Source organism: Chionomys nivalis, chromosome 21, assembly GCF_950005125.1.
Source record: "Chionomys nivalis chromosome 21, mChiNiv1.1, whole genome shotgun sequence".
NCBI lineage: Eukaryota > Metazoa > Chordata > Mammalia > Rodentia > Cricetidae > Chionomys > Chionomys nivalis.
Genome location: NC_080106.1, coordinates 30641354 through 30658042, shown reverse-complemented (window position 1 = coordinate 30658042; position 16689 = coordinate 30641354). Strand labels below are relative to the sequence as shown.

At 44.1% G+C, this 16689-nt stretch overlaps 1 protein-coding gene across 4 annotated transcripts in view; it reads right to left on the bottom strand.

Annotated features, from left to right (window-relative positions):
• The window catches only part of Cnot1 (CCR4-NOT transcription complex subunit 1), a 79444-nt gene extending 63807 nt beyond the window's left edge, over positions 1–15637 (bottom strand). For 2 of the 4 annotated variants that reach the window (XM_057753979.1, XM_057753981.1), the window contains exons 1-2: positions 14920–15637; positions 1329–1591 (exon numbers count right to left, since the gene is read on the bottom strand). In XM_057753979.1, coding sequence (XP_057609962.1) covers positions 1329–1430 — 102 coding nt within the window. In that variant the 5' untranslated portion in view covers positions 1431–1591; positions 14920–15637. The remainder of the gene's footprint in view (positions 1–1328; positions 1592–14919) is intronic. The other 2 variants (XM_057753982.1, XM_057753983.1) reach the window with 1 other exon arrangement.
• Positions 15638–16689: the final 1052 nt, after the last annotated feature.

Here is a 16689-nt window from a genome sequence, read left to right as displayed (position 1 = left end):
TACAGGATGCCCAGGCTGGCTTCAAATTCACAGTAATCTTTTTGCTTCAATATTTAGCAATTCTGCTTCAATCTCCAAATGGGACTATACCACACTCAGCTACTTTTCATAGATAGAATGACATACTAACACATGTAAAATATACACTACAGAAAGCAAGGATTTAAAGATTTGGTTTTCTTTTTTTTTTTTTTTATGTCCGTGTCAGTGAACACTAGAAGGACACTGGATTGTCTGGAACTGGAGTTATGGGAAGTTGCAAGCCACCCAAGGCAGACGCAGGAAACCAAATTCCAGTCCTCTGAAAGAGCAGCAGCAGGTGCTCCTAACTGCAAAGCCATCTCTCCAGTAGGGTGAGGGGATGATGATGATTTAACAGGTAATTCTCCAAAGATGTAAAAGTCAATACATGGAACACAAATGTTTAGCATCTTTACTTGTGGATCAAAAATATTTCATACCCAGCAAGATGGTTAAATGCTAAAAGACAACAGTTACTCAACTTGCGACCTCATTCATGCTAAGCAAGCACTCCACTCCAGAGCACCTTATACTTCCAGGGCAATTTCAACCTTTTATGTGTGCTGTGTGCATGTATGTGTTAGCATGTGGGAACATGTACCATTACAGATACATGAGTGTGAGGGTGCCTACGAAGGCCCAAGGCTGACATCAGATGTCTTCCTTCATCACGCTCCACTTTACTGAGGGAGGGCCTGTGGTTGAACACAGAGTTCATCACTTATGGCTAATCTGGCTAGTCTTCATTGTCCTGGGATTCTGTCTCTCCTTTCAGTGTGCTGAGATTATAAGCAGGCTGCCAAACTTTCTCAACTTTTATGTGGGCTTAAGGAATCCTATTGTCCATCCTCACATTCAATACACAGTAAGCACTTTTCTCTGCTAAGCCATCCATCTTAATGCTGAAGTGGAAAAAAAGATAGAATTAGACCAAATCAAGTCAGATCATGTTTCTTTTATGCTAGTGTTGTTTTTGAGACAGGGTCTCTTTATGTAGCTATAGCAGGTCAAGAACTTGGTAGATAGAACAGATTGGCCTCAAGCACAGAGATATATCCACCCCACCTGCTTCTCAAGTGCTGGGCTAACAGCATGTCACTACCCCGACTTCATGTTCATTTACAAGTAGAAAAACAAAGAATAAAGAAAATGGTCAGAGACTGGTATAAGGTCTGTTACGTACTATAGTAAAGCAAAATAACAAAGGAGCAAATTAACCTCTCACACAACATCGTCAAATAAATTGCCAATAAATTGGCTATTTGTTTTTGCTTCAATGGTATTTACATACTGAATAGAATACTTACATGCTGTATTTCCTGCTGGCTGGCTCGGTAGTTTTTCTTGGTTAAATTGTCCACCAGGTAGCTGATTTGAGACAAGGCCAGCGAGAGCGAGTCAAGATTCATTGCTGGTTGGGGCGGAAGCAGGCGGCCGAGCCCGGCGCAAAATCACCATTATTCCCCTTTAGTCACCTCAGAGGCAGGTTAATGCTTTCTTTGTAATTAGGCTATCTCTGTTATCTATAAATGTCTTCAGTTCTTCTTTACTCTGTTCTGAAACATGGCACCTGTTTAAAAATAAAATTCCAGAATTCAGTTGGTGGGGAAGGCTAAGTAATTTTCAATTTTCATCTCTCTCATTTAAATTGCTATTAAAGAACCTTTAAAAAATAATTATGTCTCCTATCACTGTAGATTTTTTAATGCCAAGCTTTTAAATTAAAAGACTCTTCCAGGGGGCTGGAGAGATGGCTCAGCGGTTAAGAGCATAGCCTGCTCTTCCAAAGGTCCTGAGTTCAATTCCCAGCAACCACATGGTGTCTCACAACCATCTGTAAAGAGGTCTGGTGCCCTCTTCTGGCCTGCAGACATGTACACAGACAGAATATTGTATACATAATAAATAAATATAAAAAAAAAAGACTCTTCCAAGAGTTTAAATTTAATAACACAACCTGAAACTTTTTTTAAATATTTATTTATTTATTAAGTATACAGTATTCTGTCTGCGTGTATGCCCTGCAGGCCAGAAGAGGGCACCAGATCTCATTACAGATGGTTGTGAGCCACCATGTGGTTGCTGGGAATTGAACTCAGGACCTTTGGAAGAGCAGGCTCTTAACCTCTGAGCCATCTCTCAGCCCCAACCTGAAACTTTTGAGATATCCATTTTATCAATTTCAATTAATGTCAGAACCAACAGGAGCACACTTGGTTAAAATCTGGATTTGATACTAGGCCTCACTGAGCCTTTTGGCTGAGATCAGGTGTAAATTAGGGTCTAAATAAACTCACTGCCACTTTCAGCTCCCCTCTCCACAGTATCCCTGGTTCCTAAGGCTCCATTTATTCACTCTATTTCCACACTACTGCTTCAGAATCAGACAGTTTGATGTTAAAGTTGTACTTCAGGGTGTATATTGTAGGCATTTAAATGGTTAACTGAAAGTCAAGTAAGAAGCCAAAGCTGAAAGTGATCATAAGAATAATTTAGACTGGAGAGATGACTCAGTGGTTAAGAGCACTGACTGATCTTTCAGAGGTCCCGAGTTCAATTCCCAGCAACTACATGGCAGCTCACAACAACCTGTAATGAGATCTGGTGCCATCTTTTGGTCTGCAAGGGCACACATGCAGACAGAACACTGTTTATATAATAAATAAATCTTCTAAAAAATAATAATAATTTAGACCCTCAAGAGGCAGAAGGATCTCTGTGATTTCAAGGCCAGCCTGGTCTATATATTGAGTTCCAGGACAGCAAAGGCTACGCTACATAGTGAATGAATCTCTGTCTCCAAAAAAAACAAATAAAAATAATGGTTTAGAAAAGAAAACCCCAAACTGTAGTAAAGCTAAAATGGCAGGCTGTTCATTAGTTTATTCCCAACCATTCTAGTCAGCTAACAGAAACAAATACCAAAGCACACCCTTTTCTCCATTAGAAATTAAAAACTTTTATCATTTAAAGCGTAAATTAAGGTAATTTTGCTTTTTACAAGATTTATTTACATGCATGCCTGTTGAGGCTAGAAAAAGCCACTGGAACCCTTAAACTGGAATTATGGGCTGTTCAAAGTAGCCTCATTCGGTAATTGGAGACAAAACCCAACTCTTCAATAAGAGCAACAAGTGCTTTTAACCATGTAGCCATCTTTCCAGACCCAACTTCATGAAGATTAAACCTTTATCTTTAAATTTCTTCATGGTAATCAAGTGTTTATCACACCAATAATCTCGAACCTTGATGAAGACTATATTCCTACTAAGTGTGGTACATATGCCTGTAAATCCTAAAGCTAAGGAAAATTAGTTCAAGATTATCCTTGACTATGAGCTCAAGGCCAATGTGGCTGGCCTACATTTGAGATCTTGTCTCAAAAAAAACGCAAGACTATTTTCATTCCCCCAAAATTTTAAAAAAAGTATAAATAGATTTTATCAGTAGAAATAATTTTCTTTTTTTTAGGGGGGTCTTTAAGACAGGGTTTCTTTGTAGCTTTGATGCCTGTCCTGGAACTCCCCCTGTAGACCAGGCTGACTCTGAACTCAGAGATCCACCTGTCTCTGCTTCACAAATGATGGGATTATAAAGGCGTGCGCCACCACCGACCAGCAGCAGAAACAAATTTTAAGACTAGAAAATATTCAGCTTAGTGTCTATAACTTAGTGTCTATAACTACATCTTCAGGATTCTGTTGCTGGTCCTCTTTGAGCTTCTGCAGGGGCTGGCATGTGTCAAGAGTTAGTGCGCGCTCTCTCTCTCCACACACACACACAAACACACATACAAATCTTTTAAAAAATTAGGAGCAGATATGAAGTACAAATATCTCTGTGAACTCTATGCCTGGTCTACAGACCATGCAGACACCATGTGGGTGTTGAAAGTGAACCCAAGTCTTGTGCAAGAGCAGCCAGTGCTCTTAAACACTGAACCATCTCTCCAGACACCACATAATTTTTCAAATCAGTTTTTAAATTATTTCTGCAAAATATCATCAGCCAAAATAATATTCAAAGCATATTTTACATGAATAGTATTATTTGACAGAAAATTACAAATATATGGGTTGTGTGTTTATAGAACACTTGTCAGCACGTATGTGGCCCTGGAGTCTATCCCTAGCTCCATAAAACACAACCAACCCTCACTTATCCCTCATCTCCCACGACCTAGTGTGAACTAAGAAATGTGATCTAGGTCACCTAAAACAAAACTAGCCACTCCCCTCCCTCCAAGATGATGGTTTACCTTTTTATTTTGAAGATCCCACATAATTTTCCTTTGAGCTCCTTATTAGCTATTGGTCTAACATAAGAGACCTCAGCCTTTTCTTCTCTATATTCTTTTCTTAGTAATCTACTTCAGTCTATGATTTTAAAAACCGTCTACAGGATTTACTCTCCAAATCTACCTCCAGCTCAAGCTTCTCTTATGGTGTCCAGATTTTTATTACATTTCCTGATAGCCAACACATAGTATGTTTTTAAAAAAAAAAAAAAAAAAAAAAGCAAAAACAAAAACAAAACTGGTCTTCCCACTAACTTTTATTTACATGCTTGCAAAGTCTTCCCAATCTCAACAGATACTATTATCTTTTATTCATACCAATATTTAAACTCCCTTCCACTCCCTACACCATGTGCTCCTCCTACCATACTTAAATCTGATAATCTAAAGACCATTTTGTCTCTCACATCTCTCAGATCCTATCTACTCTTCTTCTCTGTAGTCTATTATCAATATAAACAGAAAAGTTTTGTGTAGGTGTGTGTGGAAGTCTGGGGTGAAGTCAAGATGTCTTGCTCTATCTTCTGGGATGGAGGATGCTTGGGAGTCTCTCACAGAACCTGGAATTTGAGTTCTGTAAAATTTGCTGGCCAGCAAGCCTCTCAGGTCTGTCTGTTTCCACTCCTCAACTATGGTGAGTAGATCAATCCACACTCAGGTCACCATGCTTATACAGGAGCATCCTGCCCGCTAAGTCATCTTCTAAGCCCTAAAAACTTGAAAAAATAAGAACATGAAAAACTGGGCTGGAGAGATGGCTCAGTGGTTAAGAGCATTTGCCTGCTCTTCCAAAGGTCCTGAGTTCAATTCCCAGCAACCACATGGTGGCTCACAACCATCTGTAAAGAGGTCTGGCACCCTCTTCTGGCCGTCAGGCATACACACAGACAGAATATTGTATACATAATAAATAAATAGGCCCGGGCGGTGGTGGCGCAAGCCTTTAACCCCAGCACTCGGGAGGCAGAGGCAGGCGGATCTCTGTGAGTTCGAGACCAGCCTGGTCTACAAGAGCTAGTTCCAGGACAGGCTCCAAAAACCACAGAGAAACCCTGCCTCTTGAAAAATAGGGTAGGGAACTGGCGAGATGGCTCAGCAGTTAAGAGCATTATCTGCTCTTCCAAAGGTCCTGAGTTCAATTCCCAGCAACCACATGGTGGCTCACAATCTCTGGGTGCCCTCTTCTGACCTGCAGGCATACTGGCAAACAGAACACTGTACAACATATAAATAATCTTTTTAAAAAAGTCACTGGAAGACACATTACTATTAAGAAAATAAAGAAAAACGGTATACTCACAGACATATCTAGAGCATAACAATGGGTTCATGCACTTTATCTGTACCTCTCCTATCCCAGCTAAAAAAAGCAAAATTACAAATTGAAAAGGCATAAACCAAATGCACCACAAAAATGTTGGCCTTTAAAGATAGTAGATCCAGCACGGTTCCTGAACTCACATATCCCAGGCTCATTTACAACGTATAAATCCACGCAAAACTCTTTGTCTCAAGTAGCTGGGATTAAAGCCATGTATCATATTCAGTTCCAAAAAATTAATATTCTAGTCAGATAAGACGCCTCAGCAGGCAAAAGCACTTGCCACATAGCCTGACTACCTGAGTTCAATCCCTGTGCAATGAGAGAATAGACCCTCTTAGGCGGTCCTCTGACCTCCATGGCGCATGCACGTGCACACACACACACACACACACACACACAATCTTTAATTATATGTTTTCAAGCCTGTGACAACAGTAAGTACTTGCCACCAAGCATGAAGACCTAAATTTGATCCCTGAGACCCACATGGTAAAGAGACCCAATTCCCACGTGCTATCTCTGTTCACCACAAGGACACTGGGGCTGGCAGAGGGCCCCTCCAAATAAATTAAAAATTGTTTCCAATGTTTAAAAATTCTATTCTTGGGCTTAGAAATGCCCAATGTCAGAAATGCCTTTAGAAGGGATGGGAAGACAGCTCAGTAGTAGAATGTACTTGCTTTCTCTCAATTCCCATTATCAAGTGCCTCAAAACCACCTTCAAGTCCAGCTCTACAAATCCTACACCTCTGGCCTCTGCAGGCCAGCGCGCGCACGCGCGCACACACACACACACCTCTTAAAAGGGGAAGGCTGGAAAGATGGCTCAGCGGTTGAGAGCACTGAATGCTCTTCCAGAGGACCCAAGTTCAATTCCCAACACCCACAAGACAGCTAACAACTGTTTGTAACTCAAACATCTGACACCCTCACACTGATGTACACATAGGAAAAAAACACCAATGTACACAAAATAAAACAGCAAATAAATTATATTTTTAAAAAAAAACAGCGATGGAAAAATGACTATGTGGGTAAGCTTGCTGGGTAAGCATTAGGACCTAAGTTTTGTTTTTTTTTTTTTTTAAATATTTATTTATTACGTATACAATATTCTGTCTGTGTGAATGCCTACATGCCAGAAGAGGGCACCATACCCCATTACAGATGGTTGTGAGCCACCATGTGGTTGCTGGGAATTGAACTCAGAATCTTTGGAAGAGCAGGCAATGCTCTTAACCTCTGAGCCATCTCTCCAGCCCCATGGACCTAAGTTTAAAGTCCTAGAATCCATAAAGCTGGACATGGTAGTAAGTGTCTGTAATCCCACTGGTCCTACAGCAAAATGGGAGGCAGAAGCCAGGAAAATCCCCTGCAGCCCCAAGACCAGCTAGGCTGGCACAGCATAACAATGAACAAAGAGACCCTGTCTCAAAGTGAAAGGAAGGACTGACACCCACTGTTCTTCCCTGACCTACATTACCTTCAAGTAGGCACACACACATACGTAAACAAACAGACAGACATTCTGTCTCTCCCACCCTCCCAGACCCAGGATGCCACACTTTTCTCAGGCTGTTGGGAAGATAGCAGACATTCGGAACAAGTGTGCTTACCAAAAGCAGCTCGTGTACTTTCAAAACAAAAGGGCCTTGGCTGGGAGAAACTGGCTCCCTCAGTACAACAAAAATACTGGTCTAAGCTTCAAGATGCCCTTTCACTGGAACTGAGGGCCCAGCCCGTTGGGTGTGGTAACCAATACGAAGATGCAGAGAACCACTGTCATCCACCAGAACTACATCTGAAACTACAATTCAAGAAGTGCCACAAGAACATGTCTGTGCACCTGTCTCTATGCTTCAAGAATATGCAGACAGGAGGCTAGAGGGAGCTCAGTGGGTAAGCACACTAGCTGCTCTTCCAGAGGACCTTGAGTTTTATTCCCAGCACCCACGTGGCAGCTCTCAACTGATTAACTTCAGTTGTGGCGATCTGATGCCTCCAAAGGTACCAGACCCACGTGGTGCACAAATATACATATAGACAAAACACCCACACACATAGATATAAATACCACATCGCTTTCTGTTTAAGAAAGTGTAGATAGGTGGTGTTATCACTATGGGCAAATGCAGACCCGCAGTAAGATAATGCATTTCAATCTGTTCAAGGCTGCGGGCCTTAAGAAGCAATTCTAAACAGCTAGGTGTGACGGCACACACCTTTAATTCCAAAAGGGTGGCAAAGGTAGGTGGATTTCTCTGAACTCAAGGCCAGCCTGGTCTGTAAAGTTCCAGGAGAAAGCCAGGGCTACATACACAGAGAAGAAACCCTGTCTCAAAAAACAGGAAGGGGGGTGGGGGAAGCAACAGCAGCAGCAACAATCCTGTAAATTCTTAGGACTAAGATTAACTCCCCAAAATTACCTAACACTCTTTCTCAAAAAAAAAAAAAAAAAAAGATCCAAGTGCATTCTTCCTTTGGAACCCCTCCCATCCTCAAGAGTTCTTAACAAACACCTTAGAAGAGAACTAGGCATAGTGAAATATGCCTTTAATCACAGCACTCAAAAGGCAAAGGCACGTGGCTATCTACCTGGTCTACATAAATTTCAAGCCAGGCAGAGATATATGATGAGTACCTAAACACTCCCCACCCCAAATGGGGAGGGGGTGTGTGTGAGATGGGACAAGGTGTGCAGACCTGCACCCATATGCCCAGGCAGCTTAATGCAGTAAGGTTCCAGTTCCCCAGTCCCAGGCCATGAGAGGAAAAATTATAAGACTACTCAAACAAGGAAAAGGAAGGGGCAGAAGGAAAGCTGAGACTAGCTGGAGATAGCACAGTGGTCAAGGTTAAGAGCGCGTCCTGCTCTAACAGAGGTCTCCCGCTGGGTCCCCAGCACCACCCACACGTAGCAGCTCACCTACTCCAGCTCCATGGGATCTAATCCTTCTAGTCATACACATACATACGTGCAGGCAAAACCACATCATAATATTAAAAACAAAAAATAAGACAGTGGGGGCTGGAGAGATGGCTCAGTGGTTAAGAGCACTCCTTGCTCTTCCAAAGGTCCTGAGTTCAATTCCCAGCAACCACATGGTGGCTCACAACCATCTGTAATGAGATCTGGCGCCCTCTTCTGGCCTGCAGCATACATGCAGAATACTGAGAATACTGTTTGCATAATAAATAAATAAATAAATCTTTAAAAAAAAAAAAAATAAGACAGTGGTGTGTTAAATACTTGGAAGGCAGAGGTATTAAAATCCAATTTAGGTCAGCTTGGTTCACATCACAAATTTCAAGTTAGCCAGAGCTATACAATGAAGTTATCTCAACAAAGAAAATGCACATAGTAGGCTGGGTATGAGATAGTTCAATTGTTAAAAAGTGTTTCCCACCTACACATAATGACTTGAGTTTGAATCTCCAGACCCTTCATTAAAAACCAGGAACTGTGGTGCCGGTCGTAATCTTGGTGGAGATAGGAGAATCCCAAAAGTTCCTGGGCCACCTAGCCTGGCAATATGCAGTAGGAAACCAACTAAGACTGTCAAACAAGGTGGAAAATGAGACCCAACACTTGAGGTTTTCCTCTCACAACACTAATGCCAAGCCTACATTCATTCACACACACACAATGTATGCAATGCCTTTCATGGTATACGGCCCTCCCTCAGCATTTCATGTAATAGGTGATCACCCCCCCCCCCAAAGTTTCACACCTGTGTTTGAGATAGTCCCTCAGGCTGGATTACAACTCAAGATATATTACTGTCTCAGCCTCCCTGGTGACTGGATTACAGACATATACCATCACAAACAACTTTCTACTACAGTTTATTATTTCATTAATGCAAACTTTAGGAACTGTATTTTAACAAGTATAACAAAATTAAGCCACATCATCAAAGCTGAGTTTCCCAAAATGAAAGACTGAAATGCTGTTTTGTTTTTGTTTTTCCAAGACAGGACCTTACTATGAAGACCAGGCTGGCCTTGAACTCATGATTCTCCTACCTTGACTTGAAATGTAATTATTGTTATTGTATCTTGTATAACTCAAGCAAACATATGAAGATCAATGGACAATGCTGTGGAGTTGTTTCTCTCCTTTCAGGCTCCTGAAAGACATTTCTTAATTAAATCTGTCCTGTTCTACTCTTCCAGAGGCAGCTTTTACAAATCTTAACACAAGAAGGGTTTCAGATTAATGACTACCTTCTCAAAGAACACTTTTCATTCTATGGTGAGTGAAAAAAAAAAAAAAGAACACTTTTCAAAGAATGACTCCTTTTATTTGCTTTACTGTAGTCCCCCAAATCTATAAAAAATTAATGTGAAAAACATTATGCACAGTGCAGGAGCTCATTTTGGTCCAGATTGATGACCAGCATCTTTATCTTAGCACCTGAGAGTGGGTTCACTGTGAGATCAAGGCCAGTGTGGTCTACATATTGAGTTCCAAGTCAGCTACAGCTAGACATGGGCTGTCTCAAGAAAACAAAACAAAACAAACAAAACTGTGAGCCAAAACATGGGCCAATAAGATAACTCAATGGGAAAATCTTTTCACCATTCCTGATAACCTGAGTTCAATCTACAAGACCCGCCAACTGACAAGAACTGACTCCTACAAGTCATTTTCTGACTTTCAAACCTGCATATACATACATATACATAAATATAATAAAAACTGTGAGCCAACAAAAAAACACTATTGGGCTTTCTCTACACAAAATCTTAACATAATATTCATTCTAGTACCATGCCCCAAACCATAAAACAAAACAACTTCATTTGGGTGTCACTTTGAAACAGAAATTTTTTTTTTTTTTGGTTTTTCGAGACAGGGTTTCTCTGTAGCTTTGGTGCCTGTCCCGGAACTAGCTCTTGTAGACCAGGCTGGCCTCGAACTCCCAGAGATCCACCTACCTCTGCCTCCCGAGTGCTGGGATTAAAGGGGTGCACCACCACCGCCCGGCTGAAACAGAAAATTTATTCAGGGTCATTTAAAATATGCTTCAGCCAATTTCTTTCCCCTTGAGACAGGATCACAAGTATCAAAGCTAACTTGAGTTTAAGTTGGCCTTGACTTGCTCCTGATCCTCCTGCTTGAGCCTCAGGTAGGGGCCTGAGTCACTAGGTCCAGCTTTTCAGCTAATTCTTTCCTGTAAGTGTCAAGTTTTGTTCTTGGGTCTCAATGGTTAAGCGCATATACTGCTCTTGCAAAGAACCCTGGTTCAATTCCCAGCACCCATGTGAGACCACTCATAACTGCTCCTAGTAACTCCAGTTCCAGGGAATCCAACGCTCTTTTCTAGCCTCATCAGGAACCCGAACGTACATGGTGCACATACAGACAAGAAGGCACATTTACACATAAAATTTTAAATTTTTGTTTTGCTTTTATTAAAAATATTATCCAAAGAGAAGTGATAGCGCACACACACCCTAAAAGGGCAAGTGGTATATCTCAAGGGTAGAGCATCTGCCTAGTAATATGTTCATGTCTTGTGTACAAGTCCCAATACCATATACACAGGGAGTGAGTGACACCAAAGCTTTTCAAAAAGGCAGATACTACTTTGTAGTAACTCAGTAAGTGTCAAATGGGGGCAAGTGCAATGCATCAATGGGTAAAGCACTTGCCACCAAGTCTGACAACCTGCATCTGTCCCTGGGACTCAAATAGTAAAAAGAGACAACTCTTGAAAGTTGTCCAACCTATACATACATACATAAATACATATATACACACACGCATATACGCTTATATATACGCGTACTGTGGCATGTATTCACTCATACAAATATAAACACACACTACAATTATTTTTTAAAGAAACCTAACTTTAGCCGGGCGGTGGTGGCACACGCCTTTAATCCCAGCACTTGGGAGGCAGAGGCAGGCGGATCTCTGGGAGTTCGAGGCCAGCCTGGTCTACAAGTGCTAGTTCCAGGACAGGCACCAAAGCTAGAGAAACCATGTCTCGAAAAAACAAAAAACAAAAACAAAAAAAAAAAAAAAAGAAGAAGAAAGAGCCGGGCGGTGGTGGCGCACGCCTTTAATCCCAGCACTCGGGAGGCAGAGGCAGGCGGATCTCTGGGAGTTCGAGACCAGCCTGGTCTACAAGAGCTAGTTCCAGGACAGGCTCCAAAACCACAGAGAAACCCTGTCTCGAAAAAACCAAAAAAAAAAAAAAAGAAGAAGAAGAAGAAAGAAAGAAACCTAACTTTAGATAATATGGTGAGTAATCTGTGAATATCTATAATCCTATGGTGCTGTAATCCTGTCAGTAAACTGAGGCAGGAGGATTCCGACCTGAACTACAACAGCAATACCGTCTCAAAACAAACAAGATGCTGGAGAGACAGCTCAGCAACCCAAGGGAACCCTTGCTGCCCTTCCAGAGGTCCTGATTACCAGGACCAACATGGTGGTTAAAACCCACACATAGCCCAGTTCCAAAAGATCCAATGCCCTCTTCTGACACCAGGCACACACATACATATGAGCAAAACACACTCAAAAGTAAGTCTGAACTGTCAAAACCGACAAAAAAAAATAAATGAATAAAGCCATCTTCTACAATTACAATCTTTAAGGGCTTCAAAATGGTTCAGCAGGTAAAGGCATTTGCCACACCAGCCTGAAGACCTGAATTCCACCCTTGATATTCACGCAAGAGTGAGAATACTGACTGACTCTTCCTACAGGGTTTCTCTGTGGAACCCTAGCTGCTCTGGAAATCGCTCTGTGGACAACGCTGGCCTCTGCCTGGTCTGGGAGTAAAATACATCTATTTTTTTTCTCTGACCTCCACACCTGAGCTGTGGCACAAGAATTTGAAACTCACCTACGTACACACATACAATAAATAAAATTTTTAAAAAAATGTAATATTGGGCTTTAAAAATAATACTTCCAGCCGGGCGGTGGTGGCGCACGCCTTTAATCCCAGCACTCGGGAGGCAGAGGCAGGCGGATCTCTGTGAGTTCGAGGCCAGCCTGGTCTAGAAGAGCTAGTTCCAGGACAGGCTCCAAAACCACAGAGAAACCCCGTCTCGAAAAAACAAAACAACAACAAAAAAAATACTTCCAGGTATTCATTAGGGGTTCCTAATCCCCACCCCTTGATTCGCCTCCCTGGTTTTTGTTGTTGTTTTTTTTTTTTTGGTTTTTCGAGACAGGGTTTCTCTGTGGCTTTGGAGCCTGTCCTGGAACTAGCTCTTATAGACCAGGCTGGTCTCGAACTCACAGAGATCCGCCTGCCTCTGCCTCCCGAGTGCTGGGATTAAAGGCGTGCGCCACCACCGCCCGGCTTGTTGTTGTTGTTTTTTTTTTTTAAATTTATTTATTTATTATATATACAATATTTTGTCTGCGTGTATGCCTGCAGGCCAGAAGAGCGCACCAGACCTCATTACAGATGGTTGTGAGCCACCATGTGGTTGCTGGGAATTGAACTCAGGACCTTTGGAAGAACAGGCAGTGCTCTTAACCGCTGAGCCATCTCTCCAGCCCTTGTTGTTGTTTTTTGAGAATGGTTTTGAGATGCAGCCTTGGCTGCTGACAAAAGAAACTGCTAAGGTCTTCATCCCTGCCTTTGTAGCAGGGGGATTACAAGCAAGCCAGTACCACCACACCCGGCTAAAGGTCAGTATGGTTTTGGGCCTCACTTCTAGACTTGTTTCCACCACATAGGTGAAAAAAGGAACAAATTCCCAAGTCAAGTCCCTCTCCCTGCAGAAGACCCTTCACTAACTAGCACACTACCATTCAAGTGCAGGCACTGCTTGCTACTCAAGTCCAGCTACCATCAGTCTGTTTTCGTGCAGACAAAATAATAATGCGGTGTTCTCCCGCATCACTCAAACGGATAAACATTTACACTTCCGCCATTTTCACACATGTATCCCTACTCCTTTTCAGAGGAGAAGACATGAGGAAAATGTTTGGTACAATTTTTTTTTTTTATAAAAAGCGGTACTTTTTTTTTTCACTTAATGAGTGTTTTAAAAAAAAAATCTCCATTGTAATCACAGATGATCGAACTGCAACGAAACACGTAAGGAAAACACAACATGTAGGGAAAACTCCAGTACTGCTACTCAAGTTTTGAAGAGAGGGGGGGAAAATTGGCTCTTTACTAAAACCCCAAAGACAGGTGACATCTGGGACTAGAGCTCACTGGTTCAAGGCTTGCCTGGATTAAATGCCCACGGAAGAAGGGAGTGTGACAATTAATGGGATGACTACTGAGGGTCGTTTACCTCTCGTGAAGTCTTATTTTACTAACAAACTCCTTCAAAGGCACTTTTTAAACCTACGAAGCACACGCCTGCAAGTAATGTCTGTGAGCACAGGTGGGTGAACTCTCAGAGCCGGTGGCATGGCCAAAAGGTACTGGTGTTCAGCCTTAGGTTTTAAAGCTCTCCGAGCCCTGCACCAACTTCAAGACCCGACGAGAGCTCGGCTCACTAGCCGGCACTTGCCGGGGGAGCTGGGGGTGGGGGGCCGGGCAAGCAGGACGGCCATGACTACCGACCCCACGGGTAGCGAGGAGACCAAGTGGGGGACTGGCTTGGTTACAATAGTGCAAGCGTCGGGGCGCGCGAGTGGAACAAAAAAAAAAAAAAAAAAAAAACCTGTGGCGAGAAGTAACACGGAAGTACACGCTCCCGCCCGCCCCTCCCACCGCCGGGCAGCCGAAAGCGGGGGGCTTGACAACGTGCTGGGGGCGGCGGAGGGGAGGGAGTCCCCGGAAAGCGCTCGAGTCGGCAACAACTCCGAAGCCGTCCCCGCCCGCCGGGGACCTAGGCCGCGGGGCGCCTGCGCCCACCGCCCCCCATCCGGGAGCTCCGGAGAAAGGGGCAGTTGAGGAGCTCGAGCGCTCCGACCAGGACGCAGCCTGCGCGCGGGGAGTTGAGCCGAGGGCCTGGGACCTGAACTGCCGCCTCCGCCGCCATCCTCGAAGCCTCCAGGCCCCGGGCCGAGCAGCTACGGGGCTCGCCCGCGCCCAGCGCTCCGCTTCCAAGAACCTCGGCGCCAGGCTCCCCGCGGGGAGCGAAGGCTCCGCGAGCGGGGTCGGGTCCGTCACCTCCCGCCTTGCCCCCCGCCGCTCCGTCCCGTGTGCCCCCTCGGTCCCGAAGCTCCGGGAAACGCTTCCAATGGTCCGGGTCCACCCCCGGCACCGCTCCCGCCCGCACCCGCGTCCCGAGGTTGACACTGCCAGCCCCCGCCACTCGCAACTCCAACCCGCCTCACCTCAGACGGCTCCGGCAGCGCTGGACACAGGAAACTCCTGGGTCCTCGACTCCGGCTCTCCTCGACCCCCCTCTTCGGTTAACTCCGCTTGTTTCTCGACAAAATGGCGCCCGAGGTCGCGCGCTCACGTCGCGGCCTTTCCCCTCCCCGTTCCCATTTCTTCATTCGCTGCCCGCCGATGGAGGGATGGCCCAGGCGCCAGCCAATGGCCGCACGCCGTCCGCGAGGGATACCCAATCAATGCCAGGTACCCGCGGATTTAAACCAATCAAACACTACCACTCGCAGAAGTCAAGGAAGAAACCAGGGCTCCTGCTAGCAACTACCAATCCAGACTCCTATTTCGCGGGCTTAGGCCAATTGCCTCTCGCTGGCCTTGAGGGATCGGGTCCGAGCCTGGGCGCCTGCGCACCAGGTGCGAGCCAATGAGTAGACGCTGGGAACTTCGATTTGGAGCTCCGGACATCTGCCTGCGAGCTGCTCGGCCTATGGGAACTAGCTGCTCACTGCATCCGACAAACAATAAACACGGAAGCAAGCCCGCAACGCATTGCCACCCTGAGCACAGACTACGCTAAACTTAAAAAGAGAGCGTGATGCAGCCCTCGTCCACTTTCCTTCGTCTTTCGAAATGCCACGGTCCGAGAGGCTGCGCGGGTTCTCAGCGGAAGCACTGTCCACCCCTGGGATCTCTTTAGCAAGGAGCACCAGCCATCGGAGAGCACCAGACGCGGGCCAAAGTGGAGGCGCGATGCATCCTGGGTTATGTAGTCGCACGCCCCGCCCATTCCTGTCGCAAAAGTAACGTGATTATGTCCATCACTGGCTGCGCCCTAGAGGAGCAATGCATGCTGGAGAACGTAGTTTCCCAGATGCCCACTTAGTCCTAGCTCTTTTAAAGTTTCTTTTCTTGTTCTGTCTGTTGAAGCAGGGACGTTTTGCAGAGAGGTAGAAACTGAAATTCCCCTCCGGTTCCTGGTTGTGTTCAAGGATGCTAATGTCCTTTGCTTCTTGGACAAAAGACTGTTATCCATAGTGCCCTCCTATCTTGTAGGATTTTTGTTTGTTTGAGTTTTGAGAAAAGGTCTCATTTAGTTAGCCCAGCTGTAGTCCAGACTGGCCTGGAATATACTGTGTAGCATAAACTGACCTCGAGTTCCATGCAGTCATCCCAACTACTGAGATAATAGGCATGACCTCTCTCACACCAGAACTATTTGAATTTAAAAGAGATTTGCTAATGCCCATCATAATCCCAGAAAAATTCTTCAAAAACCTCGAAAGAATGGTACTCAACTTCATTTGGAAAAGCAAAAAAACCAAGATAGTCAAAAACAATCCTAGGCAATAAAAGAACGTCTGGAGGCATCACAATCCCTGACTTCAAACTCTACTACAGAGCTACAGTACTGAAAACAGTCTGGTACTGGCATAAGAACAGACAGGAGGACCAATGGAACCGAATAGAAGACCCGGATATCAATTCACACATCTTTGAACACCTGATCTTTGATAAAGAAGCAAAAAATATCAAATGGAAAAAAGAAAGCATATTTATTTGGTTTTTTTTTTTTTTTTTTTTTTGGTTTTTTGAGACAGGGTTTCTCTGTGGTTTTGGAGCCTGTCCTGGAACTAGCTTCCCAAGTGCTGGGATTAAAGGTGTGCGCCACCACCACCTGGCTCAAGAAAGCATATTTAACAAGTAATGCTGGCATAATTGGATATCAACATGTAGAAAAATGAAAATAGACCCATATCTATTACCATGCA